General features: G+C 35.6%; 1 protein-coding gene across 1 annotated transcript; it reads left to right on the top strand.

The window, feature by feature from the left end:
• The first annotated feature begins 5,076 nt into the window (after positions 1 to 5,076).
• On the top strand, positions 5,077 to 21,052 carry LOC119634434 (ubiquitin carboxyl-terminal hydrolase puf). Its single transcript, XM_038028595.1, has 26 exons — positions 5,077 to 5,321; positions 5,533 to 6,582; positions 6,641 to 7,355; positions 7,428 to 8,313; positions 8,382 to 8,815; positions 8,889 to 9,056; positions 9,125 to 9,418; positions 9,490 to 9,759; positions 9,820 to 9,979; positions 10,044 to 12,819; positions 12,879 to 12,981; positions 13,052 to 13,235; positions 13,288 to 13,751; positions 13,818 to 13,941; positions 14,016 to 14,203; positions 14,270 to 14,540; positions 15,390 to 15,572; positions 15,638 to 16,037; positions 16,118 to 16,223; positions 16,301 to 16,472; positions 16,590 to 16,780; positions 17,433 to 17,785; positions 17,849 to 18,827; positions 18,903 to 19,026; positions 19,113 to 19,326; positions 19,425 to 21,052. Exons 1-26 carry the CDS (start codon positions 5,273 to 5,275, stop codon positions 20,441 to 20,443), a joined length of 11,877 nt encoding a protein of 3,958 aa, XP_037884523.1. The 5' UTR covers positions 5,077 to 5,272; the 3' UTR covers positions 20,444 to 21,052.
• The last annotated feature ends 14 nt before the right edge of the window (positions 21,053 to 21,066 follow it).

The following is a 21,066-nucleotide window of genomic DNA, read 5'->3' as shown; positions in this document are numbered from 1 at the left end:
AATACAATTCTTCATTTTATCACTTTCGTGATACCAAAAATTGTATTTAGCTTTCAAGTAAGAGGATGCTTTTCATAGCAGTTTTTATATGAGATCAGGTACATAAAATGGACCGACATGTTATGTTATGTTATGTTATAGTTAACTGCTATGTCAAAGTACTATCAGAGACAAATTTTTACCATGACGTACTTGCTTGCTTTTCGTAGAAATAGTTAAATGAGAGGAATTTCGAAAAATTAATGCATTCGTAATGCCAAGATATTATATGGGGAATTGACGCAAGAGTAGTCCGAATCAAGCCATTTTCCATAGATTTCATTCTTGGTTGAAAACACGTCATTATAGCAGATTTCATCAAAATATCTCAAAAATCACGGCCTGCATGGCCATACAAACGGACAGACGGAAACACAGACAAATGGGAAAACATATACACACACAGACACAATTAATCGATTCAGAAATTGATAACAGCAGATCTATATTAAATCTTTCTTAGTGTAACAAACAGGCGCTCAAGCTTAATATACCCTATAGCACTTATGATGTAGGATATAAACAGCGATAAGCTAGCAAGGTAAACGAAAAAAACCCATTAGCACATTGTGATCACAATGTTATATAAGTTGAAAAATACATACAGTTTGTCAGTGCTTCAAGAAATTTGTTCCATTAAATTGAACTTTTCATCTGCTTTGATCGCAAAAAATTTTAACTTCAAATTTATCCAGCAGAGGAATTGAAAAACATTAATTTTCCATCAAGACGTTAGTGAACAAGTAAGCCGAAGAAAAAAAAGAGTAATGCGATGAACATATTTTAACATATCTATAGGATTGATATTGTTTTCATAAGATTTATTACCGTGAAAGCACACTATTACAAACACAAGTCAAAACATTATAGTTAAGAACCCTATCCAAAATTGTGTTTAACAAAATTCTTCATCTGTTCTCGTCATAAAGTATCAGAAAAATTTTATAACTTATTTCCGGGCAAAAAATTTGCTTTTCACAAGACTCTTTAAATTGGAAGAAGTGATCTATATGCTCCAGACTCATTATTTTACTTCCATCATAAAAGACTACACAATTTGGACTTGATTGCCATAGGAAAAACTTCTTCTTCTTCTTCTTCTTCTTTGCAAGAACATTTATATGAAAGCGAATTCGAAATGATATGTCAAACTGTCTTAAATCGCTTCAGGTGTTGCACGCAATCAAACAAAGTTAATATACTCTTAGCAAAAGTGGTGTAAAATATATATATATATATATATAATAATGATAGATAACAGAACAATGGAACAGTAACGAAACACGCATACAACAAGCGCACCCCTTTCACATATTACTTCTATGTCGAACACAACGAAACAGGTGGATAAAAAAAAAAAAAACCCTACAATGATTACAAAGTCTACGACATTTCTGCATATGTGCGCAGATTGTATGCCACATATATATAAATGAGTGCCTGTTTCCAATTTCACACAAATTTTTCTTCGTAGAAGCCAATCAATTTTTATTTAAAAAGAGGGAATAATTTTTTGTGAAAATTTTTTCTTTTATTATTGCATTTACATTTTCACTTTTATTTCAAGTTTTACGTAAATTTTTAAAAATTGTGAAATATTTGCTCCATTTTTGTACACAAAAATGTTCCACATTTTTTTTGATTTAGAAAAGCTTTCCTTTCCTTTCCCTTTCCTTTCCTTTCTTTTCCGTTTTTTTTTTTTTTTTTCCTATCTCATGGTTATCATAATGGCAACAACAAACAATTTAAAATGATCCAGATAGGTAAGTTCGACTTTTGAATACCCTGCACCATTTTGCATAATATATTGTAATTTTTCATTTATTTTTGTGATAAAATAACAAAAATAAAACCTTGTTTTCATAAAAAGCTTATTTTTTCTGTAAGAAGGTCTATATGGAAGGACTTGAAAAAATGCTCCGTTAGATTAAAACTTCCCATATCTGCGGATGCTTGCCTCTTTCTTAATCTTCGCTCACTTCCCTCCGACCGTCGCCGCATTACACGATTAGTGGACATCATCTGAGTGATAGCTTATATAATAGAAAAAACAAAAAGAATGCTTCGAGACCCTGCAAGATGAAGATTGAATCCTAAATTCCTGTAGGCAACAGTGGCCTTTCGTCCGTCTGTCTATTTGTCTGTAATGTTTATGGGAAACATTCCCTTCATCGCAAAATTGAAGATGTCACTGCCAAATTTGGCAAAAACATTGAAAGTTTTTTCCCACAGAGAAGACGCTTGAACTCAAACGCAAAACGCAAAGCTGTTGGGTTGTTTATCCATTACCCAAAAACTACGGGAGATAACGTATAACGATAAAAATTTCCACCTATAATCTATAGATGATCCTAATATATCGATACAAAAATGGAAAAAATTGATCGAATGGACCAAAAATACTTGTCGATAAAATCTAAAAAGATTCGAAAACTGTGAAGACAAATTTCACCCACGGACGAGATGACCTATATACAAATTAGGTTAATAGGAGAACATATGATGAAGAATTCAGCAAAAAAAATTTACATAACCGGAAGATGCGCAGAGTTAAGGAAGTAAATATGGACTTGGAAGGAAAAACGGAAAAGTCTTCACTATCAGCGAAAGGGGAAGATAAATGAAACAATTCGATCGATTGTCTTGAAAAACTTACCAATTTGAGTGGATGGCAATGGTAATTAAAACCATTTCAACGAAAAAGTATTATTTGAAAATTCTGATATGCAAAAAAAAAAACATTTTAGTTTTAATCTTTTCACAAATAAAATAATTTGCTCCGTTTCGTTTCCATCTATATACGTACTTTTTAAAATAGCAAGTACACTTTTGCTCAGTCTTATTCGTATATACAATTTTCGAAGTTCGATAATGAAGTAAAGTTTTTTCTTCCTCTTTCTTTGTTTGAAAAGGAAAACTTAACTATTGACATGTAGATGGCAGCACTGTATAAAGAATTTGAGTAAAGTGTGAACTTGGAATTTTATTACTTTATAGGAAAAGTAAATGAGCGAATTTCGAATTTTGTTACTTTAAAGGAGAAGTAAATCAGCGAACTTCGAATTTTGTTACTTTAGAGGAGAAGTAAATGAGACGAACTTTGGTTTACACAACATTTATTCTACTCTCTTATCGAATTTGGTTTTTCTTTCTAGACAAAAATTCTATATGCGTACAGACGGAATATTTTTGTACTAAACATTTCCTCTAAAAAATCTATCCGAAAAGTCAATCCGATATTTAAACGAACGCTATGAGAGCAAAAGAGCGAAGACCACTAATATAAGAATAATGTTTCCGTAAAATATTTCTTTTATAGCATGTGCCAATACCAAAGAGAGTGATTCATGTCAAGAACTTTTTTAACAGAATTTCTCCCATACAAATAACGGGAATGCAAGGGCAACACAACCAACCGGCTGCTAAGTTAGCAGTGCTACTATTTACATTACATTTACAGACAGAACTATTACGTTCTGCGTTTTTAAAGTAAAATTCTTATTAGTTCTCTTTGATTTAAAAATTTTCTTCAACGCTCTAATTGTTTAGTTCTCTCTGATAGTTTTTTTGTACAAAATTTTTAAAAATATATGAACCAAATTATTTCTATAAACAGCCATGTTTGCGAAACTTAACATACCAGAGCACTGGCTTTCTTCATATCGACCAATAATCCTATTGGTGGGCTTGACTTACAAGTTTTAAATTTAATGTAATAAGAATGCATATTCTCACCAATTCGAAATAGCAGAGCAATGCTATCATGTAGATTAGTACGCAACAGATATTTTAAAAAAAGAAAACTTTCGTTAAGCCATATTCTTTCACACACAACATAGACGCCGCTACTGTCTCCATTTTATTTTTTATTCTTGTTTTTTTTTTTTGTCGCGTGAGACTTTTGCGCGAAATAAAATTATGAATTATCACACGTTCTCCTGAAGATAACGTCTTTTTTTTCAAAGGACTTAATTATACTGGATGAACTTTAATCTGTATATAAATGTTTTTTATATACTATTTTTCACAAAATTTTCATAACAAAAAACTGCGATCGCGGTTATCGTTTTTACAATACTAAAGCGCTGCGGCCTACTTGTAACGAACAACTTGAAAATGTTTCAATGTTGCCAAATTTCAAGTTCGCCGAAATGAAACATCAACATGAAATTTTCGTATGCTTTCTTTTGTTGGCGATTATTTCGAATACTTTACACAACAGCATACCATATTATAACGAAATTTAAAAAGATCGGCACCGATGATCTCCGTTATGCAAACGGTATATATTGTTATAAGCCTTACTATATAAACGTTGTGTTATTAAGACTTCTTCTTCTAATCAGCGAATGATTTAGCGGGCAACATGTCAAAATAAAAAAGCCCACCTTGCCACTTGGAAAAGTTTTGAAAACCAGTATTCATATATGTATCTTTTTGTGTGTGTATGTGTTTTGTTACCGTAAAAGTACTCTATGTAACTATTGCTGTAAATCTGATATCGTTTGAGATGGTTCCTGTAAGCCCTGTATATATTTATATTTTGTTGTTGCATTTTGCGAACATGTTTATCTGATGCTACTTTGTTTATTTATCACAATTTTTATACATATAGTTGTTAATATTTTTATTATAATTATTGTAAATCTTCAAAATAGTTACGGTAAATGCGATAAGTACATATAGCTGTTAATATTTTTATTATTATTATAATCAATCTTCCAAATAGTTACGATAAATGCGATAAATTTGTCGTTTGTATATTTACATCATATAATAAAACTAGGTGAACACTTGCTTATGTATTTACATTTAAATTGTAGCATCTGCCTATACAATGTAATTATCATTTTTTTCTTTATGTCTGGCAACATTGTATAGGAGCAAAAAGTAGAAAAAGAATTTGCAGTGGATAAAAGAAAAAAATTGTGCAAAAGGAATTTTTTTTACAAATTTACAAAAATATAGTGAATGAAATTGAATTCAAGATTGAAAACTATTAAATAGAAGTCATATGGCTTTAGAGAAAAAAAAATTTAAAAGGGGTCTAGCGAAAAATCTCCAAAAATTGTAAATGGAAATAAAGTAGAAAAAATCTGCTTACAGAGAGATAGAAGACGGAACTAGGAAAAAAAGGAAGACCAAATACCTTTCGAAAAAAGGAGCACTCATTTTTGCTAGGAACACAAATTGAACAAATTGAGTAAGAAAGTTGATTGGGAAAATTTTGCCAATGGCCATGTGTGATATTTGTTCAGATTTTCAACAACTGCTAGAGTCGTGTAAGTATTGTAACGTGTTTATAGTAAAAAAAAAAAAAAAAAAAAAAAATTGTGTACATATATGCTTTTGTGTTTGGCTTATTGTACGTTTTGGAAGGGCGAAGAGCAGTCGAAGATTTAAACATTGGTTTTTGTGTTAACGCAAAAGCCGGTGTACGTTTAAATCATTGCATATCTAAAAAGGATTTGTTTTTTTTTTTTTTGCTTTCAGATGAAATACGGATTAATGACGCAAAACATGCAATTCTTTACAAGAACGAGATCGAAACTGCTTTTGGTTACATACAAGCCTGGCCACAGAGACAGTGCATGTGCCTATATAGGGATGTAAAAAATTTTGAGCGGTTTAATCTGGTGGTGCAGTCCATGATATATTTAGCAGTTCATCATCTTAAGCACGTTGATAAACTCATTGAGGATTACAAGCGATTAACAGCCAATGCTCAATCTGCACCTAATGCCGCAAATAATGAAAAATTCAAAGATAAAGATGAGAATATAAAGAAAATCTCGAATAACGGCGCCAAAGAAAAGCAGGACGTTAGAGAAGGCTTGGCTAAGAATGTCGCAGAAAGAAAGGATATTAAAGAAAAACTACAGCCAATAGAAACTTCGACAAATGATGAATCTATGTCCGCTTCATCAAATTCATCGTCGTCGTCGTCATCATCGGGTTCATCCATACAAAGCTTGAGTGCTCAGCATACTGAGGAAACTTGGATATTACCTGAGGTGGAAAAACTATTTCTTCTGGTGTCTAAAATATTCCTGCTGAATTTTCCTCTATATATTGCTTATAAGCATGGTACACATGCAAGATTGGATGATATTTCAGCCGAGGAAGCTCAACATTTGGCCATCTTTTGTGATCTCCATGACAACGAAATTCCCGTGTACTTGTTACGCAATATTTGTTTATTTTGCAATTCAGGCGGTTTTGCAGCAATGATGCTGAGTTTTGAACATCCCGATTTGCCAGTTACAACGGCTCATGCCATAACTGCTACAGTTTCGAATATAAAATTGTGGTTAAACTATGGTTGCATTGTGCAATTATTCGTGCCGTTACGTAGTCGAGTTTTGCAATATATGTGCAAATTATCGGATCAAAATTTAAGAACAGCAGCTACCCGCGCAATGGCTGATTTCGTATGGTCAGCCGTTAGGGATCCGTTGGATGCCTCTGTAAGTTTCGACGTGGAAGGTTTGGCTTTAGCTTTCAAGTATTTTACATCAACCACTTTGACAATGCGTTTAGCAGGTGAGTATAGCATGAATAATTTAAATAAAATAGTAAATTTTTTATGGTTAACATTCAGGTATCGCTCAAATCAATGCTCATATAAATATATTTGGTGAAATTGAATCAGTTGGCGAAGTAGAAATAGTCGCCCAGAAGATAGCGACTTGGTTAACAGAAAATCAAATTATTCAACATCTTTTTGGACCCAACTTGCACGTAGAAGTTCTGAAACAGGCTCATATTGTTTTAAATTTTTTAGCAGTGGAAAATCAAATCACTGAAGAGCATATCAAGCTTATTTGGCAAGCCACACAGCAGTTAAAGCATTGTTCGAAAACAATATTCGATATACTGCCATCATTAGTTAAGAATTTAGCTCCCAAACCGGCAATGTATTTGTACACTTTACTCTGTCGCATGGACCCCAAAGAACACACCGAACAAAGTATTTATATCGCTTCAGCTTTAACTAAGCTAATTTGGTCCAGAGATAAATCGCGATCACAGATGAGCCTGGAGGACGAGCTATTAGTGGCTAATGCAACTGCAACCAGTTCCGATTGCGGTAGTATGGATGGCAGTAATTCGGATGAGGGTAATTGCGACGACAGCAGTTTGGCTAGTGCTCGGAAAAGTCCCGTAGACATAGAGAATATATGTTCTTCGGATACGGGGGCGCCACCTTGTAAACAGGCTAGACGTAGACGTCACGTATGTGATGTCACAGAAGAAAAAACAAAAGAAATTAACGAAGAAGATATAAACATGATAAATACTAAAGTAGATATGAAGTGAGTAGACTTAAAAAAGTAATAACATTGCAAAAAATATTTGGTTTATTTTCTTTTCGTCTTATTACGTAGAATGAAAAATCATCGCATTGTTAATATAATCGATAATTCGAGTAGTGAAGATGACCTGCAACAAGATTCAATTAACATTCAAATGCATCGAAAAAAATCACGTAAACGACGCAAAAATAATAGCATTCCCTTGACGCGTTTGGCCTATCATATAGTGGAAGCAATCTGCGATGGCGGTGAAGATGAGGCTTCTAGCGATGACGCTGAAGATGGTGAGGGCGAAATTCTCAACGACAGCGATGATTGCAGTGATCCGGGCCAGGTACCCAGTGCCGTTTTAAAACATTTACAAGGAGAAGGCCCTTACATCAGAGCTATAGCTGAAACACATATCAGTGAATTATTGAGTGGTGCGGAAAATGATGGAAGCTACTCGTCACCGATAAGCAATAAATCGGAAAAGAATATGGCTGATTTTGATGATGAGGATGTATCGCCTTGCGAAGAGGAATTGGCACAGTTAGTAAGTTCGCATGCACCGCGAGTGGCACATGTTGGCATGCCACCAGCTTTTGCTGCTGCGGCGGCAGCTATGGCAGCGGCTCACACCGCTATGTCTATGCAAAAGACGGAGGCAAATGTTGCAGCTGCAGCAGCTGCCGTAGCAGCAGCAGCGGTAGCTACAGGCAATGCACAACAATCACTATTAGCTATGCAACAGCAAGCAAATGCTGCGGCTGCTATGGCAAAAGCGGTCACAGCAGCAACGGTTAGTAAACAGCTCGGTAACGAAGTCGATGCAGATTTGAATGCTTCTACCAGCGGAGCGAAGGATAGCAATAAGACTGGAATATCGAATTCGCCGTTGCAACCCACATTCAAAATTAATGACGTATGCCAACCGGGAAATACTTTATTATGGGACTTGTTGCAAGACGATAAAATTGTAAGTAAAATTAAAAAAAAAAAAAAAAAAAAAATTTACGTTTAATCAATTATTGTATATAAAAATAGTCGCAGTTGGGCGAATCTTTGGCGTTAGAAGCTGAGAAAGCCTTGGCTACGCTATTGTGTTTTAGCAACGATCGTCAGTTACGCACTAAATTCATTGAAGGATGTCTACATAATTTGGCTAATAATAAAAGCGTTATTGTGTCATTGCGTTTGCTGCCAAAGCTGTTTGCATCCTTTCAACAATTCCGACCTTCGGATACTCACCAGATTACAATGTGGGCGGAGAGGCAGCATAAAATGATGTATCATTTCTTTAATAATATCAAACACTATACTAAACGTTACACGGACTTTATTGCTAATAAGGGAAATGAACAGCAACAACATCAGTTGTCTACTGACATTTCTTTGTATTCGCATAAAACCCAAGTTTCTGTACGTTTGCACTTTTTGTCTTCCATATTCTCTTCGATGGGTTCACCTAAAACATTTCGGTAAGTGCTCTCTTGAAAGTATTTCTCATTGCATTCCCCTCAAGTCTTGGCTTTTTCTTCCTTCGTTCATAAGGTTGAGTTTAGAACAAGTGGATGCTTTATGGGAGTGGTTGGCTCATGATCCCGAATGTGCCGACTGTTATTTTTCTTGGTTACAAAGTCAAGCTAAGGGCGGTGATCAGCATGCCCTCGGTTTGGAAGCTTTACAGCATCTCTATTTGAAGAAGCTGCCCGAATTAAGGTACAGACAGGAATAAAAAAATAAAGCCAAACAAACGCTATAATAAATATTTAATATTTATATATAAGGCCCGAGGAATTTTCAATGGTGGCTTTGGGCCTCTTCCAGCAGCTTTGCAGTTTGGCACGCATGGCCATAGCTCATTACGAGAAACAAACGGATTCTTTGTCAACCAATTCTTCAAATATTGTCGGCATGTACCACTTGTGGAAAATCGCTTTACGAGCACATAACACTGAAGTGTCATTAGCGGCTATTCAATATATTAATATGTATTATATGGGTCAACAATTGCGATTCGAACGAGAATTTGTCTCGCAATGTATGGAAAATTTAGTACAAGCAGCCAATGCTCTGGAGAGGTATAGTTCGAACTAAAATCGAAAATCTTGAAAAATTAAATGATCATGAATTGTTTTGATTTTTTGATTAGCAATGAAGACGAGAATGCTTTGATGTGTGTTCAGCGTGGCTTGATGTTACTAAATACACATTTGGAAACATTTCGCCGTCGTTATGCCTTTCACTTAAGACGGTGGGCTATTGAAGGTCAAGGTATTGGATCTCATAGCAACTTAAAGAATGAAGGTGGTGGACCATCGATTCGTATTATACTACAGCCGAATGGATTATCGGAGAAATCCGTCTTACATATGCATAATTGCGATCTGATTGCGGAATTAAAAGCTGAAATTTCCAAATGGTGAAACGAAATTGAGAATTTATATATGTAAGCGATTATTAACGGTTTCATGCGTTGTAGGTGGGAAAATCTTCAAGGTTCATCGACTTCGGGCGTATCGGCTCCAGTATTGGGTCTACTCTTAAGTGAAGGTCCTTTGCGTATTATAACGCAAGGTCAGGAATTAAGTTCCGAATATGATGAACGTACTCTAATAGATGCAGGCTTCAAAGATAATCAAGTATTACGTTATTAACTTCTATTATAAGAAAAATCTTAAACGTTTTTTTAAATTTTATTAACAGATTGTCTACGTGTCATTAGGTGGTCGTGGTGCTCGACGAAAAGAAACTAATGTCGATCATCCATCAATGCAACCACCTCCGCCGAAAGAACATTTACCTACCGTTTTATTATTACAATCTAATTATTTTGAGAAATTGTTCCGTCTAATGCAAACATTAGGGGACATGAAACCGCAACCAACCAATTTGCAATTGCATACTAAGGCGCAATTGCTCTCTCGCAGAGTATGGGATATATTGGCAATTTTACCCACCAATCCTATGATTTTGGATGCCTTTAAAGGCTTTTCTAATGACTTAGCTAGAATTGAACAATTAGCCACCGAACCTGAAGAACAGATGAATAAACGTAAGGAAATCAAACAAAAGCTCTGTGAACTGTTGGATCCCAGTAACCTGCAAAAATTTATGTACTCGATGCACATAGTCGAAAGCTTAGCTTTGAATAGTGTCTTTCAGGGGCGCGGTGGTCCGTCTTGCTGCGGAGGATCCAACGGTAATATACTGCCAATAGAAGCGTATACTCGTGGAACAACGAAATCTGCCACAAGCGCTAAAAAGAATGCAAACAATGGTGGAAAAAATCGACAAATAAGCGATCCGAGTGTTAGTGGTGCGAAAGAAGATTTTAGGAGACTAAATCAAACTAATACGCCAGAAGATCGCAAGGAGGGTGCGGAATCTGATAACCAAAAAGATGGCAGCATTGGTAATTCTTCGAATGAAACTGAGAATAGAGAACAAGAAGAACTAGTTAACGATAAGGAAAATAATCCATTAAAAAACAACAAATCCCATAATAAAAAATTAGAAGCAATACAAATTTTTGGCAATTCTCCGATTGCCGTAGATGTTCTGCGCCGAATTGGTGATAGCAAATGGAGTGAAACTTTTATTAAATGCGGAGGTCTGAAGCATTTATACGAGATTTTCGTATCGGGACAATTGCAGCAAAGCACATATCCCGGCGAATTGCTTAACGAATGGCGCCACGACTGTTTGGCCAGTTTACTACGAATTCTTTGGCTGCTGGGATTTGAGGAAATACCTGCCGAAGACATGCACGTAGCTATTTCTCAACCTAAAAATTTCATGCTGGAAATGATGCAGGTTGATCAATGCTTGCAAAGATTGTCGTCTATACTTAATGATGAGGCTTATGCCAATTATTTGGCAAATACTTCGGCTTATCAGTATCATCATTTGCGTACCGGTTTCTGGGGTAGAGCTCAAGTTGTGCAATTTGCTATGAACATAATGGTGAGCTTTGTGCATGCGTCTGCTGAAGCGCGTTGTTTGTTGTGGGCACAACCGGAATATTGCAATTGGGTGCAAAAATTCATACTTGAAGATCCCGAGCCCGCAGTCCGAAGAGAAATATGTGCCGGCTTATATCGCATATGTTTGGGAAATGCTCAAAGTCATCAGCTGTTATTGGCCCCTTTACTAAGAAAATTAATATCTTTTCTATCAGTGGCAGAAAAAATGACCTCGTATGGTCACCAAAACCCGTATGTGCTCGGCGATGATGGAAAAGAGCCGTATGGACCCGCGTGTCGTGACTATTTTTGGCTTTTGGCCCGATTGGTTGATACTTTATCACCCGATATGGTCAAGTCTTCATTAGAGTCTTCCTCTTGTAACGAAGATGCTATCGACATAGAAAAACTCTGCCAATCTGTTGCGCAGAGCATTTTGACCCGAGATTTTTATGAGACTCGTTACGGCCTTCAGGATGACGGTCTTGTCGGTTTAGTAAACCTTATGTCGAATTTGGTAAAATATGACCCTACTTTTAAGTTTAGCCACAACGCGTTACAGTTTATTGAACAAATATTTGAGTTTCTATTCGATATGCCTTCGCCATCAAGTCGTCAAAAGCCGAAATGTAAATCAGCTACTTCGAGAGCTGCCGCGTATGATTTACTAGTAGAACTATGTAAGAATTGCCCGAAAAATTACACATTCTTGCATGCGAAACTGTTAGCCCAGCATACGCCAGGCCCAAAACCTCCATACCCGTGGGATTATTGGCCACGAGACGAGGGACGGTCTGAATGCGGTTACGTAGGGCTTACTAACTTGGGTGCTACTTGTTATATGGCCTCCTGCATACAGCATCTATATATGATGCCGCAGGCTCGTAGTGCCATACTAAAAATTCCTCCCACCAAATCCCAAAAACATGGCCCCACTTTATTGGAATTGCAGCGTATGTTTGCTTACCTTTTAGAATCTGAACGAAAAGCATACAATCCGCGTTCATTTTGCCGCGTCTATCAAATGGATCATCAACCATTGAATACTGGTGAGCAGAAGGACATGGCAGAGTTTTTCATAGATTTGGTTTCGAAATTAGAAGAAATGACACCGGAATTGAAGGATTTGGTTAAACGTTTATTTTGCGGCACTCTAAGCAATAATGTTGTATCTTTGGATTGCGATCATGTCTCGCGTACTGCTGAGGAATTCTATACTGTTCGGTGTCAAGTAGCCGATATGCGTAATTTGCAAGAATCTTTGGATGAAGTAACCGTTAAGGACACTTTGGAAGGTGATAACATGTACACGTGTTCACAATGCGGAAAAAAAGTGCGTGCTGAGAAAAGAGCCTGCTTTAAGCGATTACCACAAATCTTATGCTTCAATACAATGCGTTACACTTTCAATATGGTAACAATGCTTAAGGAAAAAGTTAATACGCACTTCTCGTTTCCTATGCGATTAAATATGTCCGATTACGTTGAAAAAAGTTTAATGCCTCACCAATACAAAGGTATATGTCGGGTAGAAAAACTAAATCAATGCTCAATTTCTTTTTTCCGTCTATTACAGAAGATCGCGAAAAACGTAGGCTTGAACGTGAGAAGGCTAAAGAAAGTGGCGACAAAGCGGACTATGCTGAATTAGCCGATGAAGACTTAGAAGAGTGTTTAGAGTAAGTCTCATTTAGGAGAGACATTAATGTATATGTACATCTGAACATTTGTTTTCCATATATATCTCAGATATGAACTGGTGGGCGTTACTGTTCATACTGGAACTGCTGACGGTGGCCACTATTATAGCTTCATTAAAGAACGTAATAAAACGGTTTTACAACATGACCGTTGGTTTTTATTTAATGATGCTGAAGTTAAGCCGTTCGATCCTTCGCAAATTGCGGCTGAATGTTTTGGCGGTGAAATGACTGTAAGTTCTGTCTTCTCTTTTTAAATTTCTTTGCAATTTTTCCTATTTTCAGAGTAAAACTTATGACTCGGTGACTGAAAAGTATTTGGATTTCAGTTTTGAAAAAACCAATTCGGCTTATATGCTATTCTATGAACGGCGTTTACCAGATTACTTAAAAGAACGACACTCGGAACTCTTATCTTCGCCATATGTTGCAAACAAATCGAAAACACAAAATCATGTGAAAGCTGAAAAAGAAACTGCGAAAATAGACGTCGACTTGGACGATTTAAGTCTTAAGATCTTGACTAGTAACTGTCATAAGGCAAACAATGACAATGAAATACCGACCACATCATCGGGATCACCGTCACTATCTTTATCATCATCAGCTGCGAGCGGTGGTTCAAATAAGGAATTGAAAATTGATCATTTATTAAGACCACAATTGAATAAAGAGCTTGAAGAGTGGATTTGGCAGGATAATCGGCAATTCTTACAAGATCGCAATATATTTGAACACACTTATTTCAAGTAGGTTAACAGAGTTTTGAGGCTAATAGCCTTTTTTTTTTTTAAATTTATATATGTACATTACAGTTTCATGTGGCAGATATGTGGGCATATCCCACAAACACTGATAGCCCAACAAGACGTTACCTGTATTGCAGCTAAGCTATCTGTTTCATTTTTTATCGAAACTTTCATTCACGCCAAAGAAAAGGTTTATTATTGAAATTAAACTTGTAATGTTGTTTTGTTGTTTTGTACAAGTTGGTATTTTATATTATATTTCAGCCTACTATGGTGCCCTGGGTGGAATTGCTGACTAAGCAATTTAATGCCAGTCCAGAGGCTTGCGAATGGTTCCTCAGTCATATGTCTCTTGAGCCTTGGTGGCCTGTTCAAGTCTTAATACAATGTCCAAATCAAATGGTTCGTCAAATGTTTCAACGTTTGGTTATTCATGTTATACAGAGACTAAGGTGAACAAACTCATTAACAAGAAAACTCTTTTTTAAAAAACATTTTTAACACTTTTTTTTGCTCAGGTCAACACATGCTCATTTGTATTTGGAATCAGAAACAGATGAGGATGGTAAAGAGATTATCGGACATACTTCGTGCGTTACCAGATTCATAAGTTCCTTAATTCTATTAATGGAACATGGAGCTAAAGCCCATTTACGACATCTATCCGAGTTCTTTGGTTTACTATTCGAATTTTCACGGATGGGTGATGAGGAGACATTGTTTTTATTACGTATCGGTGTTATAAAAAGCGTAGCCGACTTTTATTTAGGCAATAAAACGCAAGACTGCGTAAGTGTCTTATAACTTTCTTCTATTCTTATCAAATATGAGAGAATATTATTCTCTTGATTACATCCGGAGTACGGATACTGGAGAGAGTGTGTTTTTCTTTAGATTAAATGACGTCCCTCCGGAAGAATTGGGTAGTCCGCCATAGAACAAATGTCATTGCATATGCTTACCAGAAGCTAAATATATGCAAAACGGACCTTTTTTTTTAACCTATAGAGAGACAGAGCAAAAAACATTCTTGCCAAAATTTATAGTCGGTGTATATTATAAATGTCCAAATTTTTGAAATTCAAAAATTGCTTTCGAAAAACAAACATAATAAAAGTAAACGAAATGTTCAATGACTAGTAAACATATATGTATAAACATTTACATAGTCTGTGAAGATGTCGCTCCGCATTCCTGTACGCTTTAAATAGAGTGAAAGGATTTAATATACCACAGTTGATTAACATGTCGGTTTTCCAGGCTTACATAATTTAAAATATTATGGTTTGGGTGTCTGAACTCATATTTTTATACTTAATTTATTAATTAAGGGTTCTTAGTACAATTGACTGAAAACTATAACTAATTAATTTCAAAAGTATTGCATTCAAGTTTTTTAAGTTTAAAAATATTTTTCTATTTAAATATTTTAGTGAATCCTATATCCATAAAATGTGTATATATTCCATAAAATTTGAATAATATTGTAAAAGGAGATCAAAATGTGTTTTAACTTCTTCACTTTAGCTTCTGAAATCGCCACGAGCTATGTTGTATTTCTACTCATTTAGGTTTTGACGTCTGATTGCCACAAACTTGAGAAGAATTTTATTTGTGCATTTTTTTTTTTAATTGTAGCTTGACGTTGGCTCTGATAATGATGACAATTCTTCAGATGAGGCTTTATCGGTCGATAAAAATCGTCCAGCTTCGTTGGATAAAATGATTGCGTTGGTCGCTAGCCTAGTGGAAAGATCACGTGGCCAAGATTTACGCTTGAAACTTTCTACCAAAGACTATAATGCTATTGCGGCAGGCAAAGTAAAAAGAGTTTTTTTTTTTTTACAAATCCATAAAAAAGTATTTATGAATTTTATCATTCACAGGGTTTTCCATTTTTATATCAACAAATCAAAGACAACATAAATCCGCATCAGACGAAGCATTTGATACATGCATTATGCCGCTGGGATGAACGTTTGGCAAATCAAATTATAACTATGCTATTTGCATCTGTAACTAAGCACACAGAATTGTGCGGTCCTTTCTTTAAACTATTAACTTTGTTAACCGAAACTCAGAGTGGAGTGTCGGGTTTACCTTGTTTCTCACAATTGGTGCTACAACGTGTTTGGGATGCTGCAGAATACTGCCCTCAGTCTGCCCTCGATTGGTTAGCCTTTCAGGCTCCCAAAAATAAAATCGCTCATGCTTGGATTTTACAATCAGCCGACAATTGGGTGGAACAATATTTATTGGCGCACAACAATGCCAGAGTTCGCAATGGTAATGACGGAGCTATGAAGAAAATCAACAAAATTTCGATGTGATTATATTATTTGCTCTCATTATTTTTTTTTTTTTAGCTGCCGCTTATTTATTGGTTTCTTTAGTACCTTCGCAATCGTTTAGAGCTAATTTCCGCACACATTCGTTGCATAAATTATCTTCTACATCTTCACATACTTATCGGTACGTGAGAAAATGAATTGGGAGAATATGGTAAACAGTTTTAACTTTCTGTTTTCCTTTTTTTGTGTTTATTGCAGCGAGTTAAGTAACGATGCTCAAATCATTTTACATAATATAATTAATTTGTTGTTAAGATTGCTGCGTCCAGCACGTACCTACGCGGACATAAGTGCGCACGGTACCACAAAGTTAACATCATATTTTAGTCTTTTAGGCTATTGCATGGTGTCAAAGACTGAAAAGCTTATGGTAAATAATAATTTTTTTTTTTTTTTTTTTTTTAATTTTTAATAATTCCTTGCATAAACATTACATTAACACTTACTCTCTTTTTCTTTTTCAAAATGAAATGTTGAAAATTTTCAGATGGGACCTTATATGCGCTCACTATGGGACTTATTTCATCCACGTCTCTCCGAACCGAGTGTCCCGGCCCATCACAATAAACACGCTTTATTGGCCTTTTGGCATCACACGATCGTCGATTGCCCAGAGAATGCTTTAATTGTGGCCAATTCTTCGGAAATAACTCGTAATATTGCATTTAACTACATACTGTGAGTACATAAATTGATTTTTTTTTTATAAACAATTTTACATTGATTTGCAGAAGCATATTATATAGAAAATCGGAGAAGAGACAATATATTATTATATGGTTTCACAAGAATATATGCCAAGAACTATATGTCGAATAATGCGTTCATAATTAGCAAGCAATAATAAGTCCATTCCCTAAGTGGTAAAGACGGATATCTATGTATTTATACTTTCATTTGAGCTTGATAGATCAAGTCCTAATAACGGGTGCAATAAACAATTTGAATAATTTACGTATTGTGGAAATCGTCCTTCTAAGGTTCCTTGCAATTAATTGGATCACTGCTCGAATTTATCTGACGAGAACCGTCGAAGATATTTGAGATTATTGTCGGTTACTTTAACAGACATTATTGACTACATGACGAATCTAGTATATCTCGTATGATGGGTGAAATAAATTATTTTCTATATATTTAATTATGAGTACTTACGATCAGTGCTAAATCTTAAGCTGTTTTGTGACCTTTTAAGTTTATTGCGGGAACAACAACAAATAGAATTAGTTTTTTTTCTATAAGATATTTGCAAATGCTAAAAAAGTAATTTGAAGACCACTCTATATGAACAATGAAATGAACAATTATATATGTATTTATATATCAACAGGGCTGATCATGATGATTCGGAGATAGTGGCATATAATCGTGCCATGTTGCCTGCCTATTACGGTCTGTTACGTTTGTGCTGTGAACAGAGCCGTAGTTTGACTCGCCAATTAGCTGCTCATCAAAATTTGCAATGGGCTTTTAAGAATATCACTCCGCATCCAACACAATACGCAGCAGCTGTTGACGAGCTATTCAAATTGATGACACTATTCGCTACCCGCTATCCCGATGCCAGTGATCAAGATAAACATGAGATAACTGCCTTTCGTCGCACTACTTTGTCAGCTTACTTGACTGCTTTGGATGCCCGCGTTTCGTGGGGTACTCTAATTAATGCTTTAAGAATATTAGGTATATTGTTCGTTTAGAAGATTTATTCTTTTACCTATGATTTCGACTGTAAACTGTTTGTAGTTGATAACGATGAGGATCGTTTATTGGTCATTTATAATGGAGGCATTGAAATGTGTTTTGAAGCCCTACACACCCTACATTCCATGCATCATGAGGCTACCGCCTGTCATGTTGCTGGCGATCTACAGGAACTGCTTAGTGAAATGGTTTTACTTTTGTCCACATTGCGTTTAAGTGCGCGGCTAGATAGTTCGACTAGCAAGAAACAACAGCAACAATTAGAGCAACAAGCACAGCAATTGCAACAACAACATCAGCAGCTGCTACAAAAACAACAGGAGCAATTAAAGCATCAGCCACAGTCCCAGACGCAGCAACAGACGCAGCAAAAAGAAAAACAATTACAACAGCAAATGCAACAAATACAATTACAACAAATGCAACAGCAATTACAACAACAGCATTTCCTCAGACAACAGCATCAGCACACGGCTTTGCTGAAGGGTTTACCCGATGCCGTCAAGCGTTTAGCTACTTTTCTGAACACATATAATCCACCGGACATATGCAGACTGTCGTTGGATGTGTTAAGAGAATTAGTACGCAATCCTAATTTGGAAGTGATTAGCATATTAGCGCCTATACTGATCAATTGTCATTTATCAGTAGCGAGTGCTCCTGCTGTTAACGCTATAGGACCACTTGGACCGTATTTTCCACGGCGTGGTGGCAAAACTACTTGGCCAACAATAGCAAAAAATATGCCACGTCCACCGCGACCCATGGTACAGATGAGCATACCGCATACCGAGCTATTGCATAAGGGTGCCGATCTAGAATACGATGCACAAATTGAAGCTTTCTATAAACCGTACCATGACTTTCTGGACGTAATGATGCGTATGGCCGTTAATACCAATCAGCTGAACGATACACTGGTCAAATTGAGTTGCTTAGTTGCTATAGAAGCAGCTCCATTGCATTTTAATTTATTTCCAAAATTCTGGGTGGGCATTTACAACAATAAGAGCACCAACAAGTGGGTCCTACCTCATATCATATATCTCTTGCATATTATAATTCCCTCGCAAAAATTTGTTGTTTACATTTACAGATACGCCGATTTGCTAATCAATAATCAATATTTAGTCGAATATATACACATAATATTGCGCAACTGTAGAGTTTCGCTGAGCGATCAGTATATTAGAGCTTTCTTGGAAATTTATTACCCGAAGGTAAAAAACACAATTTTCACAATTTTGATATTTAAAATATATAAATATTGAAAATAAAGTTATACTTATACTATTTACTGCTGCAGATCTCCTCACATTTACCAATAGCTCGTTTACTATATACAATTAGCTATTCAATGCACTCAAAGGAAGATCTTGATGATTTATGCGGCGATTTATTTGCTATACGGGTTATTGCTCAGAGCACTGGTATACCGACATCAGTGCGGAAACAGCTAAGAGGCTCTTTAAAAGCGCTACTTCACAAAAGTGCCCGATATCAGGAAATTGTTGAACATGGTAAGTAAAAATTGAAAAAAAAAAAAAAAATATTCATTTTTCTGAGTCATACGAATGTGTGTGTTTACCTAAATAATAAATCATTTTTCAAAATTTAGAAATATTTGCAAATAAAAAATCAAAATTAGATAGCAATGAATTTAAAGAAACAACGACCGTCGCTTCGCCAAAGGATGACTTTAACACTCCGCAAACGCAAAAAATCGTCGAAGTGAAACCCGAAGTTAATGATCAACTAAAAAAGATTGCAGATAATGAAAAATCTTCAGAAACTGTTGTTAGTGAAACAACATCTAAAGAACAGCCGGAAAATTCTACGGAGAATCGAACACAAGTGAAAGATAATACGAAAGAAGAAACCGCCGATGCTAAAAAGGATTGTAAAAGATATAAATTGGGTATATCAAGGAAGGAGGAGGAGGAGGAGCAGGAGCAGGAGCAGGAGCAAGAGAATCATGAATTAGTTCAAAAGGAAACGGAGGTTGATAAGAAAAAAACTAATAATTTAAAAGAGGCGAAACCCAATGAAAATACAAACGATGATAAAAGCAATTGTAAAGATGAGAAATTATCTTCAATGCCAACAACATCGGCAACTAGTTCAGCAATGACAATGCCAACTATTGCTACGTCAATAAATCCGAAAAATAGTAATAAGAAAACAGCTGAAGATCGTTTATTGGCCGAACATGAGAAACGCATTAAACTATTGTTAACAATGGAGACTTATATAAAGAGTATATTGGCTTTAATGCAAAAAGATGAAAATATATCGCCGAGCGCTGCACAACCAATGGAGGAATCAACAATGGAAAGTGAACAGAATACGACACCGGTACCAGAGAGTAGTGACGAAAGTGGTGGTAATGCCTTCAATGCTAATTGTCCAACTGCGCCTGGCGCCGCGGCAGCAGCAGCGGCAGCAGCAGCAGCAGCAGCAGCAGCAGCAGCAGCAGTAGGTGCTGTAACAATAATTTCACCTAAAGACTCGGCACTGGCAGCGGAAAAAAATGTCAGCTGTTCGGAGAGTAGTAATAAAAAACTTTCTTTAACTGTAAACAACGACGATATTAATTTGGCCTCAACGTCCACGGCTAATAATTCGCCGCAAATTTAGTTATCGTTTAATGATTTGTTAAATATTTTATTTTTCGGTAAAACTCTAGAATAGCGGTGCTAAGCACTATCATTTTCCTTCGCTTTCAGACACACCTTTTTTACACACCACTGAGAAAAACACATACCTATTATATTAAAGTCTTAATGATCTTGACTTAACTATTTTAATAGACATTTAAATCCCTTGCTTCTGTTCATTACTTGCCAAATCTTTTCTTTTTTACTCGTTTTTTTTTTTTTTTTTTTTTTCTTTTAATTTATATTTTTTTTTTTTCTTTTTAATTTAATAATCTTAAGCTATAAATGTTCTACTGTGTAATGTTTTTCAATAGTCTACCATTCTCTTAATAGTTTTCATCTTTTTTTTTTTTTTTTATTTTATCAATGTAGAATATATTTTTCCCACTTCTTTATTCTTTCTTTATATGGTTAGAATTGTTCATTCAATTATTATAACTGATTTCGCGTTAAATTTCGGATGAGTTTCGTTTCAAATCGAATTTTATTGAATCTAAACCTAAGTAAAGATACAAATTTTAAGATTTATTTTACGATTTATTTCGTTATTCCTGCTCCTATTCATTTTTATGATATTACCTAATTTTTTGCTGATCCCCCCGC

Source organism: Glossina fuscipes, unplaced genomic scaffold (assembly GCF_014805625.2).
Source record: "Glossina fuscipes isolate IAEA_lab_2018 unplaced genomic scaffold, Yale_Gfus_2 3, whole genome shotgun sequence".
Taxonomy (NCBI): domain Eukaryota; kingdom Metazoa; phylum Arthropoda; class Insecta; order Diptera; family Glossinidae; genus Glossina; species Glossina fuscipes.
This window is presented reverse-complemented; position numbering and strand designations above follow the sequence as displayed.